This window comes from Sorex fumeus, unplaced genomic scaffold, assembly GCF_029834395.1.
Source record: "Sorex fumeus unplaced genomic scaffold, SorFum_2.1 ptg000045l, whole genome shotgun sequence".
NCBI lineage: Eukaryota > Metazoa > Chordata > Mammalia > Eulipotyphla > Soricidae > Sorex > Sorex fumeus.
Window position 1 is genome coordinate 5,535,880 of NW_026606102.1, and position 27,360 is coordinate 5,563,239.

General features: G+C 43.3%; 1 protein-coding gene across 2 annotated transcripts in view; it reads right to left on the bottom strand.

Moving 5' to 3' along the window:
- Nucleotides 1-27,360, bottom strand: part of PATJ (PATJ crumbs cell polarity complex component) — a 391,552-nt gene that overhangs the window by 303,979 nt on the left and 60,213 nt on the right. For both annotated transcript variants that reach the window (XM_056122284.1, XM_056122283.1), the window contains exons 13-17: nt 26,105-26,181; nt 23,994-24,050; nt 16,422-16,556; nt 11,401-11,565; nt 6,689-6,823 (exon numbers count right to left, since the gene is read on the bottom strand). In XM_056122284.1, coding sequence (XP_055978259.1) covers nt 6,689-6,823; nt 11,401-11,565; nt 16,422-16,556; nt 23,994-24,050; nt 26,105-26,181 — 569 coding nt within the window. The remainder of the gene's footprint in view (nt 1-6,688; nt 6,824-11,400; nt 11,566-16,421; nt 16,557-23,993; nt 24,051-26,104; nt 26,182-27,360) is intronic.

The window sequence follows — 27,360 nt, forward strand, 5'->3', positions numbered from 1 at the left end:
TAGAAGGTAAAATCCACACAGTTCAAAATTTATTTGAAGATTTTTGGATAGAAATTAAAGATTACAAACTCTCGGACCACTTAGTAATTGTTTCATTATGACCATAAACTCACAACAAATTACTTACTTTAATTTAAGATATGAAAATTTTAAATGATTTTCTAGCAATAAACACTAGCTCTTGCACAATGCATAGGACCATGCCATATTAATATTTTATTCCTTACTACTAAGCTGTCACATTAGCGTTAAAGTCAGGAAAGCATCTAGCAGGTTGTTTTAAGATATTAAAACTTGGGGGGCCGTGCATAGAGCTCAGTATAGGGCACTCACTTGCCTTGCATGGATGAGACCCTGCTTAGTCCCCTGACACTGTAAGGAAAAAGAAAAGTGAGCAGGCAGAGACTGAAACATTTCTAGGGAGATTCGCCCGGAGAACTGGAATGTATGCTTTGTATGTGGGTACCCTAGGTGGGTTCGATTCCCAGCATCACACAGTTCACTGAGCACTGCAGAAAGTAAGGCCTGAGTACTGCCCTAGTGAGTAGCCCCTGAATCCCTCACATTCACCCCAGCCCACTGCCAAAAAAAAAAAATTGTCAAATATCTGAAGAGTTTTATGTTGTTAAGAAAAGGGGGTAGGGACTGGAGAGATAGCACAGCGGGTAGGGCGTTTGCCTTGCACGCAGCCGACCCAGGTTCGATTCCCAGCATCCCATATGATCCCCTGAGCACTGCCAGGAGTGATTCCTGAGTGCAGAGCCAGGAGTAACCCCTGTGCATCGCCGGGTGTGATCCAGAAAGCAAAAAAAAAAAAGGAGGGGGGTACAGTTAAGCTAAATATTCCTGCTGCAGATAAATTACTCACATCGCTGTTTTCTATGACCAACCCCATAAAAACTAATGCCATGGAGACTGCTGACTCTCCCGAAATAGTACCATGCAGGGAAGGGTTTGGACGAGTCCCTACGTAGAGCAGAGAGCGTATCTGAGGCAGACAAATCGTCTACCTACATTCAAATCATAGCCCACAAAGGCACTCTAACTCTTCCCTGAAAATCTGATGATAAAAGAGACGTGTCGATTCATACTGCCCTCCTGCCTTCCTTTCTCTTTGCCCCAATCTACTTAAAATGCCTCTCATGAAAATGAGCTCCTGCCCTTTTCTCTTTGGCCATATGGCTGAGCTTCAGGACTGTGTGTCAGATGCTGTGCCTTTGTTTCAGGGGGAAAGGCAAATTTTCTTTCTCTGTTCAGCCACGACACTTACTTCCAGCAACAGAGCAGGACTGACTGCTGACCCTCCCACCGCCAAGGCAAGAGCCTCTCTCTGCTCACTCACCCTTTGCGACAGTTCGGTTCCATTTCTGTACAAATGAAAAACGGCTTGCCGGTAATCCACAACTGGCTAATTCACATATGGCTCACCAAGGGCCGGCTGCACTTAAGGATGTGATTTTACTATTAAATGTAGACTTCGCCTAACAAAGGTGTCTACTTAGTAATTTCCCTAGACTAACTAGCTCTAACTGATAGTATACAAACGTCTTATCCTGTAGCTCTATCTTTCAGAACAGCACCAAAATTTGTGTGTATATCTTCTAAATTAAGTGATTATCCATAATGTTCACATTGCCATGAAAATAAAACATTCCCCACTTCTCTATATCCTAAGATTTTTAATGCACCAAAATCTTTTGATTTACTAGTGGGCCAGGAATGTGGTTCATTATTATGACCACACGCTTTGCATGTCTGAGGTGCTTGGTTCTAGCCCTGGCATTCAAAAAAAGGGAGGTGGGAAATGGGAAACAATAGATATTATAAAGCCCATTTTACAAATTGCTTAAGTACATCTGAAACAGATACGGGATTTTGGGTTTTGTTTGTGTATGTGTGTGTGTTGCGAGATAGTGTGATTTTATTTATTCTTTTTTTTTTTATTAGTGAAACACCATGAGGTACAGTTGTAGATTTGCAAATTTTGTGCTTGGGTTTCGGTTATACCAAGATCAAATACACATCCCTCCACCGTGCCCATTTTCCACCACCATGGATAATATCCCTCCCACCACCCCCGCCCCCATCCCACCCTGCCTCTGTGGCAGGGCATTCCCTTTTGTTCTCTCTCTCCTTTTGGGTGTTGTGGTCTGCAAAAGAGACATTGAGTGGCAAACATGTTTAGTCCATAGTCTACTTTCAACATGCATCTCCCCTCCTGGGAGGATCCCCCAAACCCGAGTCAGCCGCATGTAAGGTAAGTACCCTGCCTGTTGTTCGATCTTTCTGGCCCCAGATGTGCCTCATCTTGCCAAGTTTCCAAAGAAGTTCTTGTTTAGTGGTTAACTGAAGTTAGTATTCCAAAGAGAAATTTCAGTTTTTATTAGTGGTTAATGCAATGTGGGTTCTTTACAATCTGCAAGCTCCAACAACTCTACAACTTTTTTTCTTAAGGCTATCACATTTCTACTACAAATACACAAAGCCTGGAAGTGCAGCTAGGGTTGGACAAGTGATTGGCTTTATTCAGAGACCTAATAAATTCCCACAGGGGATACACACACACACACACACACACACACACACACACACACACATAATAAATAATAACCAGCAACGTAGCCTCCAGTGGCTTTTGTTAAACCTTCACCTGGCCTCACAAAAAAAAATATTTGTGAACTTTAGGATTTATTACCTAATTACAACAAGGGATGGCATGACCAATTAATTAACTTGCCCAAAACCAAATTTTAAATTGTGGTCACATGCCATCTAAATGTCATAGTGAAGAGCAGCATTACGTACTACTGACAAACAGTCCAAACGTGCTGCTAAGCATTAAGTGTCCTTGAGACGGACTTAAGAAAATATTTCATCAAAACCTTCCAAGGTTTAGTTATGGATGCAAATAAGCCAAGCCTTCAAGAAGGGATCAAATTAGCTTTCAGGAAATCAACTCTGCTCTGAGTTTTAACAGTTCTTTCAGATGTGAAAAAAGCAATATATATGAAACCCTACATCTTTAGGTAATTACATATCATTTACATAGAAATAAATGCCAGGGTGCTGGAGTGATAGTACAGTGGGTCAACCATTTTCCTTGCATGTGGGTGCCCGTCCCTCTCAGAGAGCCCGGCAAGCTACCGAGAGTATCTCGCCTGCACGGCAGAGCCTGGCAAGCTACCCGTGACGTACTCGATATGCCAAACACAGTAACAACAAGTCTCATGATGGAGACGTTACTGGGCCCGCTCAAGAAAATCGATGAACAACGGGAGGACCATGACCGTGACCGTGGCTGACCTGGGTTTGATCCTCTACATCCCATAGTGTTCCCAGAGCACTACGAGGCATGACTCCTGAATGCAGAGCCAGGAGTAACCTCTGCGTATTGCCAGTGTGACGAAAGAAAAAAGAAAGAAAGAAAGAAAGAAAGAAAGAAAGAAAGAAAGAAAGGAAGGAAGGAAGGAAGGAAGGAAGGAAGGAAGGAAGGAAGAAAGAAAGAAAGAAAGAAAGAAAGAAAGAAAGAAAGAAAGAAAGAAATGCCAGTATATGTAATGGTCTCTAGAAGATATAAGAGATGGAGAAAACCTAGAATTTTAGAAATAAAATATAAGTAAAGCTCAAAAATAGATTACAATACATACCTATAGTAACATAGTTAAAGAAAAACACTGATACATACCAACTGGCTATATTGACCACAATAAAGTTCAGAACCGATAATTTGATTTTTCTGTTAAATGGGCTATTAAGGACTGTGAACGGACTAAACTGTTAAACACTATGAGTTCTTTCCTATCCTTCATGGGGTTTGTTCTCGGTTGAATTTCTAGGGGCCACAGAGATAATGCAGTGGAGAAAGCGCTTGCCCGGCAGCTGCCGAGCGGGGTTTGATCCCTAGCACCACAGCAAAGACGGTCACGAGTCCACCAGGAGAGATCCCTGAGGACAGAGCCAGGAGCAGGCCCTGAGCCAGCTGGGTGTGGCAAAATCCTTTTCTAAAGCACATCTCTGCTTTAATATTGTGCAAATTCAAAATACAAAATTTGTAAATCACGTCATTTATGAGGGAATGAAAAACACAATACAAATATTGACTATTTAAGAATGCAATCCATTTCGGGCGCGTTCAGGGTGGTATGGCGGTAGACAATCCATTTCAATGACAATGGAAATGTACATGAATTTCTAACACTGCATCTAAAAAAGTACTTTTGCTTGTTTGTTTGTTTTTGGTCCTCTCTCAGAAATCCTCAGAGGTTATTCCTGGCTGGGTACAAGGGATTTCTCCCTGGCAATGCTCAGGAAACCATGCACCACTGGTAATGGTTCTCCCATAAGCAAAGCCTTTTTCCATCTATTCGATGATCTCCCTGGTCCCAAAAAGTAGTTTTTTAACCAAATCCCAATAGTTAATTATCATCATAATTATAATAATGATAATTATAGTAACAATGCACTGTAGCACTATCCTCCCACTGTTCATTAATTTCCTCGAGCGGGCACCAGTAAAGTCTCCATTGTGAGACTTTTGTCGTTACTGTTTTTGGCATATCGAATATGTCATGGGGAGCTTGCCAGGCTCTGCCATGCAGACGGGATACTCTCGGGAGCTTGCTGGGCTCTCCGAGAGGGATGAAAGAATCGAACTTGGGTTGGCCGCGTGCAAGGCAAATGCCCTGCCCGTTGTGCTATCGCTCCAGCCCATAGTAACAATCGCGATATTAAATATAACAACAATATGAACAACAGAAATCTCATGAGGGTCTGGGAGAGGGCGTTCTCTGGGTTGGAGCATTTGCTTTGTATCCTGCAGGCCTGAGTCTGATTCCCAGCACGACAGGATCCTAAAATATCACAAGGGGCAACCACTGCCACTGCCAGGTGTGGCCCCCAAACAAATAAAAACCTCATTCACAAGTTCATTTAATTCAGTTCATTTTAGCTAATCTACATTATTCAATTGTTCTGCAAATACTAATGGCCGATCCTGGCCTAAGTAATAGGGCTTCACTGAAGAAAGAAAAAAATTAGATAGCACCTGCCACTTCTTTTATATGCCGTAATATTAGTATGTAAACTTTCAGAATCCCACAGTATTAAAATTGCTTGAGATAAAAAATATTTCCCAAAAACTGTATTATTTGGAATCAACAAGCATAGCTCAATAATATCCCAAAGAGAAGTTATAATAATGGAGAGGTGATCTGGCATAAAAATATGCCAGACAAAATGAAATAGATATAATCTATTTCTATAATCTTCAATCACTGCCAAAATATGGAATTTAATGTTCTTACATAATGCTCCAAGTATTTTTTCTTTTAATCTGTTCCCGACTGTCTTGTTATATTTTAATAAAAAAAAGAATTGATTTTTATATAACTGGGCATTTTACGTGCTTTGATAGAGTCCATTTTGCTTTATTAAACCACAATGTGTTTTGGCGGCACAAAAGCACTGGAAGATGTATCTTAAAAGTGAAGGGATGTCTTGCCAACAGTTTTAATTCTCCATGATAATCAAAACTCTAAAAATACTTTGAACTGGTAAACTGTAAAGATACTCAGACATCCAGCTTTATCTTTCACATCCCCTCAACTGCCCCACTGTTTATAGCTTTACCCTCGTAATAACTAGAGTGTGTATAAATATATTAATGATATGTGATATGTGTTAGATGTAAACATGCTATATAATTCCACTCAGGACATTTCTACTTAATTAAGCTCACTGAAATGAATAGGTAAGCAAAACTATAAAATCTTCAGATAAAGGGGGAGGATGAGAGTGATAATTATGAATGACGTGTATGGGGTTTCTTTTTTGGGGTGAGGAATATTCTCTAAAGTAGCCAGTGGTGATGGTCACACAACTTTGAATATACTGAGAACAACCAAATGGTGTGCTTTAAACGGGCAGGCTTTATGGTATGTGAAATATATCTCAATAAAGCTGGGAGGAAAAACCCTTCAAATAAAAAATTTCATCACGTTCCAGTCTCTAAATACATCCATGGGTATAAAACGATTGCTTCCTTTATTGTCCAGTTATTACATCATCAATCATTTTATTCACTAACAGAACTATCGATTGTAAAGATAACAATGGAAACTACAACACCCCCATCTTTGGACAGTAGCATTATACATTTAATCATTCAATTTTGCCTAAATTAATAGGAGCTTTAAACCAGGGTGTCTTAAACTTTTTTCACTAAACTCTTTTCACTCAGTAAATTTTTTGCTATTCCAGGTATGTAGGTAGATAAAATGCATACACAAATCAAACACTTACTGATAATAAATCACAAAGGAGTTTATTTTAAAGCAAATATTTTAAAACTTATATGACCCAGTATGGTGTCACGACCCTAAGATTAAGAAGCTAAATTTTATTTTATTTTATTTATTTATGTTTTTTCTTTCTTGGGTCATGCCCAGCAATGCTCAGGAGTTACTCCTGGCTCTGCACTCAGGAATTACTCCTGGCGGTGCTCACCATATGGGATGCTGGGGATCAAACCTGGGTTGGCCGCGTGCAAGGCAAATGCCATACCATTGTATGGTATCACTCTGGCTCCAAAAAGCTAAATTTTAAACACACTATTTTGCAAAACTTTAATACAAATCAATTAATGGGTGAAAATTAAAAAAAAAAAACAACTTTATATGGGTTCATTTACCTGGTAATCCAAAATGCTGAATCCTAGGCCCTTCTGATCTTTTACTAGTTTAACAATCTTGACTTCAGGAGACCAGAGAGCTAACTCCCCATCATCATCCTCATCTTCATTATTGACATCTACATTGCGGTCAGCCTAAAAAACCAAAGAAGAGTACTGTTTTCAAACAATACCTTGCCAGTTCTGAGAAGAATCATCATCACAGGAATAGCATCATTTTTTTTTCAAATGGGCATTTTTCCTTTGACATGCAATTATTCACTCTTTTATTTTCTCAAAGGGGCATGCAGGAGGGCACAGGGACTCTGGTATACAGTCTTTGTGGATATTGGAGCACATCATGGAGATGACTCATAGAGTATGTTTGTCAATGTCAAGGACCTGTTGCAAAGCATTCACACTGACCTCTTACAAAGCATTCACACTGACCTCTTATACTTCAATGAGCTGTGTCATCCCATTAGAAGCATACAAGGAGAAAAAATAAAATTTAAGAAAAATTGAAAACATTGAGACAAAGTCACTGACTGCAACAGATTTAAGTAGTGATACCTGAATTCATCATTCCTGGGAGACACAGAGGAAAAGCAACACAGAGAGATGCCGGAGCAGGGCACAAAGAACCCATTGATGCTTGTTCCTGAAAGTCTTTCAAAAAATCTTTACTAGGAAAAACAGAAAAGCAAAAGCAAGCAGCTCCCCTTCAGTCTTTGAAAGTCAAGCAAGTCTGAAAACAGACAAAGGGATAGGGCCGTGGCTTGGCAGTAGAGCATTTGCCTTGCATGTGTGAAGCCCTGATTTCAGTCCTCGGCACCACTAGACAAATAAATAAGAAAGAAAAGAAAAGCAGGTGCAAAGCAATGAGCTGAGACAATAAAATCATAATTAACTACTTCTTGAAGAAAATAGGCCCGCATGACTACCCAGCACTCTGCAGTAGTACCAAATACTTCTTGGGTATTTTCTTTGACCTCAGACAGATGCTGGGTTCTCCTGCTCCAGCTTCCCTAGAGTGGCAAGAGTCACTGCTGTATGGAACCATAGGATGTTTAGGTCAGGGGTCAGAGGGAGGACGGTGGGAAAGAGAGGCAAGCAGAGCTTCTGGCTGTATACCGTATCCAGAGCGGCTTCCTTCCCCAAAGATGTGTTGTCCTCCCCTCCAAAGAATCAAAGCTTCTTGGGGCTAGAGAGATAGCACAGCAGGTAGGGCGTTTGCCTTGCACGCGGCCGACCCGGGTTCAATTCCCAGCATCCCATATAGTACCCTGAGCACCGCCAGGAGGTACTCCTGAGTGCAGAACCAGGAGTAACCCCTGTGCATCGCCAGGTGTGACCCAAAAAACAAAAATAAATAAATAAAAATAAAAACAAAGAATCAAAGCTTCTTTTTAAAACTCTGGAATTTTTTCTTTTTCTTTTCCATTATTTTTGGGGAGTTGTGGGGTTTAGATTCAGCACCGCTCAGGGGCTTTACCCGGATCTCTGTGCTGAGAGATCTCTCCCTCCTGGCAGTACTCAGGGGACCATATGCGGTACTGGGAACTGAACACAGATGGCGGGTGGGATGGGAGAAAGTCACATGTAAGGCAAGCGCCTTAACCCCTGTTCTATCTCTCTGGCCTCTTATCTTTTCTCGGCCACACCCAGCAATGCTCAGGGGTTATTTCTGATTCTGCATTCAGGAATGTACTGGCGGTGCTTGGAAGACAAGGTGGGATGCTGGCAATTGAACCCAGCTGGCAGAGTACAAAGCAAGGGCTCTACCTGCTGTGCTACTACTCTGACCTCTGGTCTCCCAACTTCCTGTTCTTTGCAGCCCTTGCAGCTAACAAAGTGTCTGAGTTCGATTCCTCCGCCCCTCTCGGAGAGCCCGGCAAGCTACCGAGAGTATCTCGCCCCACGGCAGAGCCTGGCAAGCTCCCCGTGACGTATTCGATATGCCAGACACAGTAACAACAAAGTCTCCAATGGAGACATTACTGGGCCCGCTCGAGCAAATCGATGATCAACGGGAGGGCCTTTACTTTACTTTACTTTACTTAAGCTAAAGTATTCAGGCCATCATAGAGCTAACCAGGGCATCCCACTCAAACCAGACACAATACTGGGCTCACACAGTAGGTGCCAGACATTGTTCAGTGCATTAATAAGTCATCTATATTTGAGTGAGCTTTCCACAAAACTCCCTTTTAATAAAGATTCAGGCTAATGATTTTCAAAAGTAGCCTTCTGAAAACATTTCATAATCTCAGAAAATAAATCGAAAGTGCCTCTTTCCTCTAAACAACCATTTGAAAGAGCTGTGTGAGAAAGTCCACTTCCTGCTATCAGAGGGTGTGGGGACAGGGGGAAGAACCTCCTCTAAACATGGAGGAGCAAGGCACCAGAGCTAATAAAAAACACTTTAAAAATTAAGCGTGGTCCAGATCTCAGACGGTCCCCCCGGGATATGGAAAATCAAAACCCAATCCACGCTGGACTGAATCTAAACATGGGAACAATTTCTTGGTTCTTGAGTTACACAACTTGAAATTAGGGGGGACGTTCTGGATCGATAACATCTGTATGTATCAGCCTGATGTGATGAAATGGTACCCTTAAAAAAAAAAACCTTATAATTTCTAACAAGAAATTCCAAAGGCTAAACCAAAATGTGACTGATGTTTTACTAGGGCCTTTAATACCTAATGAGCACTAGAATTCTCACTCAGCAGACTTACCAGACAGGGTGTAAGAACCTTTGATGATATGGGAATAAATGAGAAAAAAAAAAAAAAAACGGAGAGAGGCAGATGAATAAAGAGCCGGTAGTTTAAGAAACCGATAGTTTCTTAAAAATTACAAAACCCAAGTTTATAGAAATCTCTGTGTGTCCAAGCTATATGAGATATTACACTCCCACCTGAAATATATCACTTTGATACAATCAGTTCTGCATAACTCCGGTATTTACAGAATGGAAAGCAATCAACTAATGGGAAGTGAGGTTGACATTTAGCATAATTCAAAGCTGTTGTTTACCTATTGTGGTAAAGCATGACAGATGGGAGAAGAGCCGCAAGCTGGGGTGGTGATTTACGCACCCTGTTAGATTAGATTAAAGGCATTCTTACCAACCTTTCGAGGTAAACCCTGGCCCACATTTAATTTTAGTAAAGATAACAAGAATCACAAAAGTGTGGCCTTTAAGCTTATTCCTGGAAAATGAGAAAAATTTTAACTGAAGATGAACATTTTTTACAAAATGATCCTCCTGGCTTCATGTGTTAAACGCCGTGCACGGCAGAGAGCAACAACAGATTGAAAGACAAAAAGCATGTTGATCTACGGTCTCTGCCCACACACTCCGGTAATTTCCTTGTAAAGGGAAGACGAGCACACACACTCTAGTGTCTATGATGAGGACGAGACAGTGCTGGACAGTTACAGCCTGTCAGAAGCAGAACGAGGAGGAGAGGTGGGCTGGAAGAGCAAGAATGAGCATCGCTGGGTGTGACCCATAAAAGCAAAAAAAATAATAATTATATATATATATATATATATATATATATATATATATATACTGCCAGCAAGTATTTTTCTAGCACCTTCCATGTGCGAGGCATTGAAGTCCTCCACACACCATCCTCTCCTCACTTCCTTCTCATACCAGGGGAAGGTCAGTGCTGCCATGATCCCCACATCCCTGACTGTGGTTTTGGAGGAAAAGTGGGACCAGAAAACCAACGTATCTGGGCCAGAGAGAGATAGCACAGAGAGTAGGTCACTTGCTCTGTGTGTGACCAACCAGGGTTTGATCCCCGGCATCCCGTATGGTCCTCTGGGGTGGGGGGGGGGGGGGGGGGGAGGATAAAAGAAAATCAAACTATCTATCCAAAACTTTGCCATCACTCCACGGTAGAGTAAGGTAGGAGAAAGATTCATTCTTTTTTCTTCTTCCTCTTTTTCTTTGGTCTTTGGGCCACACTTGACCTGGGTTCTGTTGTTGAGATGTATAGGTGAAAGGAAACATTCTATGTATGAGATTACAAGTTAATATTCCGTAAGAGGAATAATAATTTAAGAGTCTTCTAAGGGAGAAAGTCATGTAAGAAAGGCAACAATGGCACACACTGGCAGAACGTGCTGGACCAGTTCCATACCTACAATGCTCATTATTTAAAAAAATAACAACAAAAAAAGGTGCGTGTGTGTGTGTGTGTGTGTGTGTGTGTGTGTGTGCGTGTGTGTGTGTTTATTGGTGGGGAGAGAGGAAGTACAAGAGCACAGGTGTTATTTTCTCTTCTAAAGACTTTTATAACAATTTTTAGACACGCATAGAAATTGGTCATAGATCTTCGCATTTTTAAGGCTCGGTAAAAGGGAAGTCCATTAGATATTTAACACTCACCAACACGTTAAACTTATTGAGATGAACTGGTTTGAAAGGGAGTCAAAATAAATAAACCCAAGCAGTCATTTAAAAAAAAAAAGTTTCTCCCAAATCAAAGTACTTGTACATTAATGTCACAACATTCGAAGGGGTGCAGCAGGGGGAAGGAAAGATTTATGACCTGAAATAAAAAATCAACGAGTGGAAAGGCTACAGACTGTGGCCTATGAGGACTTCCATAATCAGGGAAAAGAGGACATCCCCCCCCACACCTCCTCTCTAGACTGCAGTACTCTCAGGTCCTCCGGAGAAAGGGGCTGCATGGGGATGGGCTTAGTACCTCCATCGCAGGAGGAGAGGTAACAGGGCTCCTGGGGTCATCAACAGAGACCTCATCATCATCGAATAACCGCCGGCAGCAAACCAAGGTAAAGGGGGGTGGCACTGCCTTCAGGAAAGAGACGGCCTCCCGGCGCGACTTCCCGTACAGCTGGACGCCGTTGACCTGGAAGGTGCAGAGAACGGGAGACATGAAGTTGAGTTGAGGCTTGCCTCTTTCAGACCCTGCCCGCCAAGGATCCAGGCTTTGTTCTACCCAGTTCCTAGGAATTAAAAACATTAGAAGTCCTTTAAAATGATCAGAGATAGTCTAGGGCCACAGAGACAGCTCTGAGGAAGCGCACATGCGTGTCTAAGCATGTGCACAGCACGGAGTGCCACATGCTCTTCTCATCCCTCCAGCACCACCAGACCACACCCACCCATCAAGTCTGCACCGCTGGGTCGAGCATCAGCAGGAGGGGTCTCCCAGCCCCCCACCTCTAGCACTGCTGGGGTGGCCCCTATAAAAATAATAAGAATGAACCTTTCCCGAATGGGGATATATAAAATTTATGTGTGGGTGGGGGTGGCGAAGTAAGGCCTGGAGTTGGGTGATATTGTGCTTGCCTAGCATGTGGGTGGCCCTGAGTTCAATCTCTGGCACTTTTTTTTTTTAACTTTTTGAAAAGTTCATCTATTTCCTGTAAGTGAGCAGCCTCATTTTTCACCCCCATGTATTTCTCCTTGCTGGGCTTCAAGGTTGTCATCTCTCACTTAATTTTGCCTTCGGCTCCTTAGAAACGCAGGAAATATTGCTGGACTGCTAAACCTTGTTTCCATCACTTCAGATATTAGGGCTAATTTTTTTTTTAATTTTTATTAGTGAAACACCATGAGGTACAGTTGTAGACTTACAAATTTTTATGCTTGGGTTTCAGTTATACAATGATCGAGTACCCATCCCTCCACCAGTGCCCATTCTCCACCACCACTAATTCCAATATCCCTCCCTCTCCCCAGCCCCCCATCCCACCCTGCCTCTGTGGCAGGGCACTGCCTTTTGTTCTCTCTCTCCTTTTGGGTGCTGTGGTTTGCATAAGAGGAACTGAGTGGCAATCATGTTCGGTCTATAGTCTACTTTCAGCATGCATCTCCCATCCTGGGCAGATCTTCCTAACCCCCTTTATTTGGTGCTCCCTTTTCTATCTGAGCTGCCTTTACCCCTAGAGTGTACGGCTGGTATTAGGGCTAATTTTAAGGTTGTTACAAACTGCTCAACTTAGAAGGTCTCAGTGATCAGCAGTGAGTATGGGGAGTCACGATTTTCTTTCACCTCTGTCTCCTCATCCCTGCCTGGAGGAGCACTCAGTCACAGGGACACGGGCACCTGGGAAGGACTTCAGAGTTGTGTTGGGGGAGTGACCCCGGGGGGAAAGTCCAGGATACCTCCCACGATTCCTCACGCCTGATGAATGGGATGTAGCAGACAGCCAGTTCTGCAGCGGGTGCAGGCTCTCCAGGGGAAGAACGGCCCGTCCACCTGCATGCCAACACGAGCAGGGAGGGATCCCCTGGGCATGCCAGATCCACATGGTCAGAAGCCCAGAAAGTGCTCAAACTCATCCAGTGGGTAGTAACTGACACCAAGGATAAATCAAGCAGAGAGAAGCCAAGAGCGAGTTGTCATCCACCCCCCTGTATTAGGGTGCATTTCCCATTACTTCAACAAATTAGAAAATCACGGCTCAGGTTTTTATCTTGGAGTACATTTAAATATTTATTTAGCTCATTACTTATTCATGTGAATTGTCTCCAATTATTATAGCAGTGCCTGGTAGTCCTCCTCGCCACTCTCTATTGCAGAAGGGATTGGTCACATTTCCCATTACCCACTCCTATCTAAGGGGATTTACGGCTCTGGAAATAGCTGCTAAGGGCTGAGACTTGGCACCGTGTTCTAACCCCAAGGCTTATTTGTGTTTCTGATCTTAAGCTCTAAGGAGTACACACACACACACACACACACAGAGAGAGAGAGAGAGAGAGAGAGAGAGAGAGAGAGAGAGAGAGAGAGTGTGTGTGTGTTTAGGAGTTTATTTGCCTAACTTTATAAGAATTTTATATTCCTATATTGGGTTACAAAGAAGCAGTGATTTTTTTATTTTACAGTCCACAATATTTCCCCAGGCCCTTCAGCCTGAGACCCTCTTAAGTGCCATCAAGTCTCAGTTATTCAGACTTTGTGATCAGACAATGCATACACACACATTTGCAGATGACATAATACCATGCAAGTCCTGGTCCATGGCATTACATCATCAAATCCTCATTCTCCCATTCCATAAAGAGTGATTATGCCTTTGCCATGGCACAACATATGCCAGTAACATAATGCATGAGAGTTTACAACGATGCTATGCCATCACACCCTGCGAACGCATGAATTGAAGAAGAAAGTTATTCTCCAGCAGTTAAGGGAGGTGCCGAAGGACCAGGGCTGAGCAAGTACAATTCAGAAACAAAACCAGCAACTCTGACTTTCTGCCATGGGCTTCCTTCCCTAGGCCACTGCTTGTGCCAGGAACCAGGAAGTTAGAATCCAACATTTTCATGCCACCTTTCCCCAACACATTCTAATACCAGGTGGTGGGGACTTCGATTCTAAATGTAGCAAAGGCACAGGGGACACAGCTGATAGCTGGAACCGTGTACATGTGCTCTACCCAGATGCAGCGACACCCTTCATCATCTACTACACACTAGTACTGAATTGTACTCAATGTCCCGGCATGTACACTACAAATGGTTAACATGGCAACTTTTATTGTGTATCTACGGCAATAAAAGTGAACTTAACTGGACTCTACTCATATTTTTTCCATCTCCCAAATAAATATACTTCATTTCTCAATACCTTACAACTGTATATTATAGAAATGGTCTAAAGTTGTCTCCAGTCTACCAAGGATCATATATGATATCCACGGACCAATGCCCCATGTTCCACTAATCAGAGGCGAAATCCATGACTCAACACACACACACACACACACACACACACACACACACACACACACACACAAAATAAAATCACTAGAAACCACCTAGCGGTGATGAGGCTCTATCTCAGGCACTCATCTGCAGTGATGATGCCAATAGTATTTTTCAAACCACCTATAAATCAGAACATCTCCAAATGGTGCCATACCTTCAACTCCCATGCACCTTTGTGGTAATAATTTGAGCTTTAGTCACAGCATGTTTTCTGCTAATCTAAAAACTGAACTTGGACTTCTCAACATAATCCTCCAGGTTGCCAGATACTCCTAAAACAAATGCGGATACACCCAACTGTGGTCCTTTCCATCCCACTCTGGCCAAATGAAGATTTTATAAGGAAACTCTGTAATCCAAGTGTGCAGGATTCTCATCCTGGCTAAGGCAAAGAGGGGATTGTATCAAATCCATTCTGAGGACTGCTTACAAATACTGTTGGGGTAGGTGGGGTCACTTTAGATGTCTTTAAACTTGACTCTTGCTTACATGCCTTTTTTTTCCCTTTTTGGGTCACACCCAGCGATGCACAGGGGTTACTCCTGGCTCTGCACTCAGGAATTACTCCGGGCGGTGCTCAGGGGACCATATGGGATGCTGGGAATCGAACCTGAGTCAGCTGTGTGCAAGGTAAATGCCCTACCACTGTGCTATTGCTCCAGCCCCTACATCTCTTTTTAAGAGCTTGTAAAGGCATTGCAAAGTCAATCACATGGAAGCTAGACAATATTAAGAATGTATTAAACAATACTAAAGACTGATAGAACTCTGATGCTCAGCTCTATCAGTGTTTAAAAGCTTTGCTTTGTGTTGCTGATTAGAACACTTCCTAATCCAACCAGCTCTCCAAAAGTCTTCTTAAAGAAGTGCTCTAGAATTGCTGGGTCTGAGAGAGGCTGGCATGTGGGTGCACCCACTGGGCTCATGAGAAGGGGAGTGAGTCCTAAGGAGATATTAGGAAAACCAGGTCCATAACACAGAAGTCCAAGGTCGCCCAGCTCTCATGCTCATTGAACAGCATCAGCAAAATTGGAAGAAATGTGACTCCATGTTGCAAACAAGGGTCAGAGATTACAAATTTAAGAAGAATTTCCCCAAGGCCAGAGAGAGGATAGTGGGGAAGGCACTGACCTTGCACTAACTGACCCTCCTGGTTTGATCCCCAGTGTAAAGTCCCCTAAACCCTGCTGGGGGTGATTCCTGTGCACAGAGCCAGAAGTTAGCCCAAAGGACCGCTGGGTTTCACCCCTAAGCAACAACCAGGGAACAAAAACTTACCAGATAAAATGCACCCAAACTATTAAACTAAAACAGGATATTAATGTTTCAGTTTTGCCTTTTTCAGTGTGATCCCCTACCCCATTTTACTGAGATACAAGTGACATGAAACACTGTGTACATTTAAGTGTACAATGAGATACTTTGCTATATAGAGACAAAAATGATTACACAGTAAGCTTAGCTAGGACTCATCACCTCTCCTAGGTATCAATTGTGTGTCTGTGTGATGAGAAGATTTAAGATCGATTTTCTTGGCAACTTTCAAGAATTCTGTACAGGGGCTGGAGTTGTAATGCAGGGGGTTGAGGACCTTCCTTGCAGGCATGCGGTCCTAAGTTCAAAGCTCAGGTGTCCCTTATGTACTGAGTGCGACTCTAGCGGTCCTGCTATTTGAGCCTTGCAGCTCAGCAGTCTGTGATCCTCAGAGCCTCAAGCAATTCCTGGTTGCATCACAGCCATCTGTTTGCAAGCACCCTAAAAAGGGGTGCCACCCTGGTAAGGACTATCACTCAAAGGATGTGCAGCTGCCAAGGCCAAGATGTGGTAATACAATTCAGTGGCTTTCTGGAGCACGCATTTTGCACAAGGGAGGTCCAGGTTTCACCACATGGTGACCCAAGCATCACCAGGAGAGACTCTCGAGATAGCCCATTGCATTATCTCTCCGGTCCAACCCCTGGGTCTTTCTCATCATCAGATTTTTACCTCAAGAAGCTCATCTTCTGGCTGGAGGAGGCCCAGCATATCCAGAGGACCGCCCGGGACAATCGAAGAAATGTAATGGTGCCCGTTAAAGGAATCCACTTCCATGCCAAGCCTCAGCGTGTGAATGGGCAGCAGCTGCAGCAAAACACAGAACAAGAAAATCAAACACAGGAAGTGGCCGTCCGGGGCTTCTCCTCTCGCACAGACAGGCTGTCTGGACACGGAACTCACTGCCCACCCCCTCCCCCCAACACACACACCCCTGTTGACTCAGATTCCTAAATCCCAAAGGAGGACAATAAAGAACACTAAGTGTCAGGTTAACCATTAAGTCGTTTGTATTCTTCTCCACATGTTTCTTTTCCTTTCAGGGTCCCTGGAAACGGAGAGACAGGCGCACAAAGCCCACTTCCAGTGCTAAGCAACCAGCACTCCAAACTGGCCCTGCCTTCTACTTCCTTTCTCCGCCCGGATTGCCATTCCCTAGCGCCCCCAAGGTCCTCTTCTTGATCTGATCTACTTCACATCAATACGAAGGCAGGGAAACTTCCAGGAAGCCCTTCCTGGCACTGCAGCTAATGATACCTCCTTGTGGGATCTGATAACACACTGGGCTTAAGCTTCCTACTTTCTCCACTCCACCTGCTGCTTGAATACAGTCTGCATCCTTTCTCTCTAACAAGCCCAGACCTGAGAGGGATACCAGGCTCTGAACACGGATCCCTCGAATGTCAGTGAACTAACACATGAAACGCTGTCTCACTCTTACGGCCTTTTCCACCTAACCAACATAAGTGAGCAATTTTCAATATGGGAGGAGGCCTGGGGTGGCAAAAATGGAGGCCATTGCTACTTTGCTCTAGATGTCATGCTGTAATACGAAAGGGCTAAGTAAGATATGAGTCCAAGGTGAAGACACATTGACCAGTGTCAACAGGAATTGGTAATGAGTCTTTAGTGCAGTTGGAATTCATCTCTTAACTTTCAAAGATGAAGCTGATGATTTGACCTTGTATACGTTCAATGATGGCCAATGATACTAATTATGATTTGTATTTCCTGCATCAATAGTCCATGCATTTAAAAGCCCCAGCCCTCCTCCCACCTGCCCACCCCCCAGTTATATATGTGATCAGGAGAAAACCCCACTAGGGTGGGAGGTAACTGCATGGTGACTCTTCCCCTCCTCGTTCTTCTCTTCTGGGTCTCCTATCTCTCTGACTCTGCCACCTCTCTTTAGTCTTCTTTCGAGTTCCCAGAATTTCATAGACCGGGTTCAGACTCCCTCTGGGGCTCATTTTAGTCTCCTACAGACAAGCAGGCAAATGTGAAGTGGCAGGGAAACAGTTGGGCTAAGTCCTGAGACTTAAACTAAGCACCACGGACTTGGGTCCTGGGCACATTTTCTGATAATTATGTTCTCTTGACCACAGAGCGCTTTGGAAGACACCCCCCTCTCTGGCGCAAAGGTGTTCTGGCCCTCTACATGGATAGGCAGGTGGTTTTGCTTTGTGTGCTGCTCTGTGATTTCTTCACCAAAGTTGTACAGTGAGCTAGCAGCAGACTGGAGTGCCGTTTCCTCTAGCAGAACTCTGTCAGGCAGCGTTTCTCAGGCAGAGGTCCCAGGAAATTTCGAGGGGTCCCAGGTAGAAATCTTGTAGATGTGTGTGTGGGAGAGGGGCAGTCCTGAAGTCATGGCAGTCAAGTTCACACCCCAAACCTGCCACCCTTTTAAAAAAGTGACTCTAGCTCAAGACTAGGGGTCAGAGCATGCAGTGCTGCCAACAGGAGCGAGTGTATCAGCAGCCTAATGGTGCCTTCAGGCTTCCTGATACCCCCAAATTGCCACTGTGCCTCTCTGGACCAATAACCCGGGACCAATTTTCCCAATAAATTAAATGGCCAAAAGTTAGGTATGTGGGAGCCACACCAAACCACCATCTCGGGCTCAACTATACAAAAGCTCATTTATCGACCTTGCATCAAAGATCCATAAACAAATCTCGAAAGATATCAAAAGCTTCAGTTAATCTCAGAGCCACACAAAGCTTAACAGAGCAGAGTAAATCGGAGGGAGTTGAACCAGCCTGGTGCCTGCCCAAGTAGAGCCCCCAAGAGCTGCTTGCTCCCAGAATCCCAAATTGCCACCATGCTCCCGGCCAGACTCCACTATCTCAGGATGGACCTCACGGAGATATTAACCTGTTGAAAATTCAGATATGTGGGTTTTGTGACTGAAATCTCCAGGCTTTCTCAGGGCCAGTATGGGCTACCCCCCCCCCACACACACACACCTCGCTATACTTCCTGAAGTCATGGCAGTCAAGCTCACACCCCAAACCTGCCACCCAGTTAAAAAAGTGACTCTAGCTTTATCTTCCTGATAAAAATTCTGAATGCCCTGAACAAACATGATGACCTCTTAGTACCTGTATTGCAAACCATAATGCACAAAAGGAGAGAGAGAAAGAAGAAAAGTTCCTGCCACAGAAGCAGGCTGTGGGAGGAATGAGGGGGCAGAGAGGAGTTGGGGGATGGTGGGAGGAACACAGGGGACATTGGAGATGGGAAATGTACACTGGTGGAGGGATGGGTGCTGGATCATTGTATGACTGAAACCCGATCATGAACAGCTTAGTAATGGTCTATCTCATGAATATTCGATAAAACATTTTTTATAAAAAATTAAAACACAAAGTTAAATAGTAGTATGATTAGTACAATAGTTCTACAGTTTGACTAGGGCCAACTGTAGAACAAGGAGATGGGGCCACGGGAAGGAAACAAAGTATGAAAGGGGTCCCAGGTGAGAAAAGGCTGAGGAGCGCTGTGTTAGAGCAGAAACGCTCAGAGAAATGGCTCTGTCCTAGTTCATTCACCTACCTCCACCAATTCTCCTCTTGCCCTTGTTTCTGAGTCAAACACGAGGGAGACAGAGATGACAGATGACCCCACAGGGGTGACTCTAGCCAGGCACTGAAGCCCAGTGGTAGGAGCAGGTTCTTAGATTCTTAGGAACGTCACAAGTCAGTCTCTGACTATGACTGGTGTTGAAAATTAAATGATGCAGGGGCCGGATGATAGCACAGTGGGTAGGGCATTTGCCTTGCACATAGCTGACCTGGGTTTGATCACTGGCAACCCATATGGTCCACCTGTGCACCACCAGGAATGATTCCTGGGTGCAGAGTCAGGAGTAACCCCTGAGCACTGCCAGGTGTGACAAAAAAGGAAAAGACAAGACAAGAAAAGGAAAGAAAATGATGTAATACTACCTTTTTTCTTTTTAAAATTTATTGTTTATATGTGGCAGGCTAGTTTTCCAACACCATTTGCTGAAGAGACATTCTTTGCTCCACTTCACATTATTAGGACCTGTTTAATATTAGCTACCCATCTACTTATGAGTCTTTCTGTGTTCTCAAATTGGTTCCATTTACCTGAGAGTCTCTCTTTATTTCAGTACCACACTGTTTTGATTGCCATAACTTTACAGTGTAATTTAATGTTGGAAAATCCACCTTATTTTTCCCCAAGAGTTTTGCTACTTTTAAGTGAAAAAATATTAAAAATAATAGTAGGGGACTGGAGAAATAGTATAGCAGGTGGGGCACTTGCTCTGCACACAGCTGACCCAGGTTCCTTTCCCAGCATCGCACATGGTCCTATTAGCCCCACCAGGAGTGATTCCTGCTCAGAACCAGGAGTAAGCCTTGAGAACTAATATGTGTGCAATACCTCTCTCCCAAGGGCTGGAGCGATAGCACAGCAGCTAGGGCATTTGCCTTGCACATGGCCGACCTGGTTGGCCCAGGTTCGATTCCTCCGCTCCTTTCAAGCTACCAAGAGTATCTCGCCCGCACGGCAAAGCCTGGCAAGCTCCCCGTAACGTATTCGATATGCCAAACACAGTAACAACAAGTCTCACAATAGAGACGTTACTGGGTCCGCTCGAGCAAATCAGTGAACAACGGGAGGACAGTGCTACAGTGCTACCTCTCTCCCAAAGAGACGGTAAGTTCTCAAAATTCATCACTTTCTCATGTTTTTTTAATGACATTTCATCTGTATTCTCAAATTGATATCTGTTATGTTTTTATGGTGGCAATTCTACCTAAAATCTCAGAAAATACACAGGGTGCAGAATGGAAGGAGCCAGGAACCAGCTAAACAGCTGCCCTGGTTAGCTGGTGCTGGATCGGAATTTAATAGTCCTGCTGTCACAGGGGTATCTGAGCCATGAAATGCCGCCTTGAACCACTCCCCACAGAGCTGTTCAGAGACGTCATCTGGGCAGTGTGGAACCTATCAGGTGGAAAGGTTGGGCCCCACCGGTATCTGTAAATTTTCCCTTGTTCACTTTGGGGTATTGAGAGCTGTACATTCACCAATGCACCACCAAAGCAGCACTGAGAACCAGACAATCACTGGCACACCACTGACAGTGACTTTTGGGTAGACACTGCGGGCAAAGACTTGAGCTATGAGCTGGCATTCCACAGTGAATGGCATGTACGAGATAAGCGAAAAAGCTCACTGGGAAATGGGCTGGAGAGATAGTACAGTGGGTAGGGAGTGGGATAGTACAGTGGGTAGAGTAGGATAGTACAGTGGGTAGGGAGTAGGATAGTACAGTAGGTAGAGAGTGGGTAGAGAGTGGGTAGATAGTCCAGTAGGTAGCCAACCTGTGTTTCATCCCTGGCACCCCATATGGCCTCCCCACACCCTGTCAGCAGTGATTCCTGAGCTCAGAGTTAGGAGTAAGTCTTCAGCACCACAGGTGTGGCGCCAAAATCAAAGGGGGAGAAAAAAATATTAATGGGGAGTGTCTCTCTGTGTAACCAAAAATTGCAGTAATCATTTCTACATAGGAAAAAGGGTCCAATATTTTCCCCAGAGTTGCTGTCTGGATAAGAACAGCAACTCTAAACAAGTCAACAGAGGAACTAATTCCAATCTCCTTGTCCGGTCCCGTGTTCATCTTGCTTTATCCAAGGGTTGGTCCTTGTCGTTGGGCTCACTAGGAACAAATCAGAACAGTGAGCAAGAGCAGAGAAAGAAATGTCTTGCCTCCCAGAACAGGGTTTGGCTCTTCCTGGATATAACCCCCAGAAATCAACAAACACCACTCACACCCCAGAAACTAAAACCATGAGCAAAACATGTACTCCAACTTCAACCACACTGAAGAAATAAAGCAGAAATGGTGCTGATGGAATCTGCTGATCTGAAGGATTCTACCTAATATCAGTTCTGACTTGGCCGGGACCATAGGCTACACTAATGCAGGCTCAACCACAGGAGCAAGAGTGGTTCGTCACCAATCCCTGCTGCATTGAAAATGAAATAAATCAAAAAAGAAAATGAAATAAATCAATGTTTCATTTGTCTTTTTCAGCTGTCCACCCCTTCAGTATTCTGAGTTCTCAGAGAGAAAGCAGAAAGTGCTTCCATGACAGGAGCAGGTACAGCCCACGATGACTGATTCCTTCACACACATCTCATGCTATTCTTGTTGATGCTTAATCAGTGAGCTTCGTAAGGGGTCCTCCGTTAAATTGCCAAAGTTTATGAGCAGCGGGATTTTCAAGATCCTTACCTGACAGGGATCTCGAAGGGGATACGAGACAATGCAACAAGGCAAGTGTGACAACTGTGTGATTTACTGTCAGTAGTAAAATAATGGAGACAAATGAGACCAAGAGATCAGGGGTGGGACTGGGGTGGAGGGATAGATAGTACACTGGGTGGGGCACTTGCCTTGAACAGAGTCAACTTGGATTTGATCCCTGGCACCCCATGAGTTCCCCTGAGCCTGCCCCGCGTGATCCCTGAGCACAGAGCCAAGAGTAAACCCTGAGCACTGCCAGGTGTGGCCCAAATAAAAAATAAATAGGGATCTGGAACAACAGTATAGTCGGCAGGACATTTGCCTTGCATTTAGCTGACCCAGGTTCAAGACTAAGCACCCCATATGTTCCCCCAAACCCCAACAGGAGTGATCCCTGAGCAGAGACCCAGCAGTAAGCACTGCCAGGTATGGGGGCGGGGAAAAATAACCCTACATAAATAAAGATAGCCAGAGCCTTGAGAACACCAGCAGAACCAGGAAGCATGATTCCCTAATCTGAAAGCTAAAGAAGGGACCAGAGAGACAGCACAGTGGGAGGAGGCACTTGTCCCAGATTTGGTCCCCGGGCACCACATAGGGTCCCTGCCAGGAGTGATCCATGAGCATGGCTCAGATCATCCCCCCCCTCCTTCAAAGAAACCGCAAACCTACAAGGTCTTAACCGTCCATCATGCCACTGGCCCACCTGGTGCTTTGCCGGTGCCACTTAGTACCAACAATAAAAGGCTCACCACGGAGGAACTGAAGGTGCTGCATCCTCAAGATCTTTCCACTAGCTTCATGGAAACACTTGTGACATCTGCCACTCACCCACACGCCAGCCACATCCCACCTCTGGGATGTCATACCCACCGCTCATCTCTTGCCCAGCTCCCCGTGGCCTCTGGCTTCAAGTCTGAGCCAGAAAATCTTGCCCAGGCTAAATAGTGCTCTCCTCCACCCCATACTCTCCACTCTCTCGACCCCCCACCCGCCCCCTCTCCATCCTGGCCCCTCCTTGATTCCTCATCTCCAGGAATGTGTTCCCTCTCTATCCCTTTCCATCATTTTTACAACTTAACAACTCTTTTCCAGGGCCACTATTTTGTTCACCTTCTTGCCTGACCCAAAGCTAGGACCTCTTATATTCTTCAGTCCTGATACCTAGCCCGAATAGAAGCTCAGTAATTATTTCAGGACTGAAAGAATAAATGTTGCAACCAGCCTCAGCTACTCCCTAGGTGGATAACTTGAGGCAAGTCATTCATTTTTCTCAGGCTTTAGTATCCTCTGTGAAATGAGTTTGAGCAGGCTGGGCTCCTTTATGTAGGAATTAAAGGATGAAGAAAAGAGCTACTTAGTTAAGAACTAAACAACCAGCTTTCAAGTGACTATTTTAGGGGCTGGAGCACAGCGGGTAGAGTGTTTGCCTTGCACGCAGCTGACCAGGGTTCGATTCCCAGCATCCCATATGGTCCCCTGAGCACTGCCAGGAGTAACCCCTGTGCATCACCAGGTGTGACCCAAAAAGTAAAAAATAAATAAATAAATAAATAAATAATTAAAGTGACTCTTTTAGAATGTAGTTTATCAAAATGAAGAAATAATCTGTGGACTTTCAAATGAAAAAATCAATCTGTAAAAAGAAACTCATATATGATGATGTCATTGGAAGATCTGGTCCAAAGACAAAACAAAATAAAACAAAGTAAAGTGGGCACAACAACCAACTCTGGTCTAGGGTAACACAGGAAAGTCCTGTGTCATGTTCTTCCCTATAACAGGGAACAATCGCCTACTGTTCACCTATTGGAGAAACTGCCAGAAAGGCTGTTTCCAGAAAGGTCCAAAACTATAGCCCAGAAAACTAACGTGACAACATCAATTTGTTTCTTTGACAAAACTTGAGGGCAATTTCTTTTTTCAAATAAACAGGTAACGTATTAAAAAATAATGCTTACCTTGGAATATCTCTGTAATTCAGCATCATCAGCAACTTGTGTGTCCAATGTTGCAACCTAAATTTACAAGGAAAAAAAATTCTCAAATTACACAGAAAAAAAATTTTTGTCAGAATATAACTACTTTTTCTAAGTTATTTGAAAAAAAAATATGCAAAACCTATATGTTTATAACACCATCTGGCCTGTATCCTAGCCTCCTTTTTTGTATTTCTAAATTCTCACACGCTATCTAAAATGGAGAGAGAATGTTTGCTTTTTTGTGTTGTTATTGTCCTCCCCAGCAATCTTTTTTTCCTAAATTATTCAAAACTTGAGCCAAAGGGGATGGGCAAATACGTATCCTATTTTTAAAATACCATGATGCCTAAAATTTTAATGTAATCTTCCATGACAGTGAAACCATCAAATTTTTATACTTTTGACGAAACCAAGAGTGTGCTCGTTTTCACTTTTAAATTTAGACCTTAAAGCAAAGTTTGCAAGATCAGTGAAGTCAAACAAGCTTGGAAAACCTGAAGATGTGACTTTCCGCAGGAGCTAAACCATTTTCCTAGGGGGAAAGAGCTGGCAAGGGCACAAACTCAAAATCTGGCTGAGTAGGAAGCTCAGGGAGTTAAGTGCTTAAAGCTTGTCCTCCTGGCCTGAAACTATTGTTCTCAGTTTCAAAGGAGGTCGTTTCCTGAAGTGAATTCCTTGCAAGCAAATGCTTCACTGATGATTTGCATCTGTAAGCTGTTCATCAAATAGGTAGACTGGGGACAGGTTAAACCACCATCCAAAGCTTTCAAACATAGATGCTGGGAAAAGAAATAAGGGACAGAGAAAGCAAGCCTGCTCTTACTCTTCCCGTTTGCTTTCTCCTTCCTGCTCCTCCTCATCAAAACAAGGAGTTGTAACCCGGTTGCACTGCAGCAGGGCACTAGCCTCCCATTGTTCACTGATTTGCTCAAGTGGGCACCAGTAACGACTCTATTGTGAGACTTGTTACTGTTTTTGGCATATCGAATATGCCATGGGGAGCTTGCCAGGCTCTGCCGTGTGGGTGGGATAGGACGTTATTCGAAGGAGAAGAGCTCCTAGCAAAACTTGCTGTGTATAAATACTGCTCTAGCAAATTACTCTGAACCCCAAACCACCATGGGCAGAAGAAAAGGCCAAGCGGTAGGTAAGGGTAAGCCCAATGACACACCAGCATTGAAATCATGCTGCAACGGTTCCAGAAGCCTACTGTGCAAATACAAAATTAGCCAGGAGAAAAAGTGTAGACTGCTCTGACTCTGCTGAACAACACTTGAAAAAAATTCTGGTAATAGATAGTGACTCTATATTCTGAACCAAGAAGGAAAAAAAAAATAAAAAAGATTCTCCACCAGTCAACAAGTACTAATGACAGCCATCTGGAAGAAAACGTGAATGACAGTAGAAATCCCATAGAATCTTTTATTCCTAATGCATTTATGGACTGCGGTGGAGGCAGAGTTTTCTGCTTTCATGTAGATTCACCTGGGGAAGGTAATCAATCCCTTATCCCCAATGAATCTAATACCAGGTAAAAGGAAGTCTAATGGACCACGGGTACTATAAACTTATGCCTAACTTAAATTACTTCCTGTTCTCCCAAATACGTTTGATAATCATTCTTTCATTTTTCTCATAAAACTGTAAGATTCTTTGTGAAACATAGGACTAATATCCACAGCCCTTTCAGTGCACAATAAAACAAACAGATCATAAAAACAATCATAAAAATGCCAGCAATTTTAAGCAGCTGATACAGGTAATAAATTTAAAGGCAAGCTCACTGGCTCTCCCAACATTTCTTTCTGTGTGTTGTCGACTCTAAGGGTTGCAACACACTCTGAAACTTGGGTTTCAGAAACAGAAGCTAAGTGATGACCTTAATTGTTCTTACAGCTTAAAACGATGGTGGGGGAGGGGAGACCTGGGTAGGGAGAATTATTGATGGATTGGTACACTAGGGAATAAAGGCAAGAGGCAAACAGAAAAGCAAGACGATTGTTCTTCCCCCTCCTTTCTGTCAACTGGTAGGTTTGGAGCCCGACATGAAATGAGACATGAATGTTTGTGATTAGAAGATTCTAACATACCATTACTTCATAATCATGGCCCAATATGTTTTCCCATCTGGATTTCAGCTCATTTTCTGGAGTGTCTGGGACTCTTTCTGGATTGAAACAAAATTTAAAAAATTTAAAGCTACTGTGAGCCAAACACACTTCACTAGTAAATTCTTCAATAACAGCATAGTTTCAGCAAGTAAAAGGGAAATGAATGAAAAGGAAAATGCATTAACTTCGATCGACCAGGTAAAGTAAATCAGAGCTGACTTACAAGACTAATGTACAATGTCAGGGCCAGCTGTTTCCAAATTATGATGGGGGCTTTTGTTGTTAAAAAGTATTTGAAAGGGAAGAGGAAATGGTAACTTATAAGTGAAATCTGAATTATGTACAGCTTACATGTAAGCAATCTGTAGTTCACATATAAAATTCATCTGGCATTGTTTTATAATATGTTAGGACAAACAAGGATCTAATGTAAATGCTAATAATCACTTCAAAGTAGTCCCTTCCTTTTACCGTGAGGAAAAGTAGAAGCTTAACAAGATATCTTACTATTAATAAGCAAATTATGACTTTTATTAAGCAGATATTATAAAGGCTTGTTTAATTCTACCTGTGAGTTGTCTGAATTCTAACATAATAATAGAAACTTGACATATTTGAACACTTGTAACTACTTAGTAATTCTTTTGTTTTCCTCTTCTTTTTTTTTTTTTTTTTTTTGGTGTGCGTGTGTCATACCCAATTGTGCTCAGAGCTTACTCCGGGCCATGCTCAGGGGACCATATGGGATGCTGGGATTTGAACCTGGTTCAGCTGCATGCAAGACAAGACCTTCACCATGCTACTATCTCTCTGGCCCTATAAAGTAAGATAATTTTTAAAGAATTAAGAAAGATCTAAGTATCCTGCCCATGCCCCATAACATCTCAGCCAGCTCAGTGCACAATTCATAGACCGAATAATGCCTAATAGGCAAAGTCAAAGTTGCAAAACTCTCACTTCCACTTATGTCCATAATAGTAGCAGAAAAAAATAGACTTATATATTGTTTTAACAGTAAATTTTAAGGGAAAATTCTCTCTAGCTGTAAGAGTGGATAAGTTACAGAATACCTCTATCACCACTGATACAGCCATCTGCCTGAAATCAAATGCAACTTGCAGTATCAGCTCTTCCAGGCTCATCGTGGGTGCATATAATGCTTAATTGAATAAAAGAAATCATTAAGTAAAACAGGCTCACCTCAGAAATCAGAGACTAGGACTAATGAACACTAA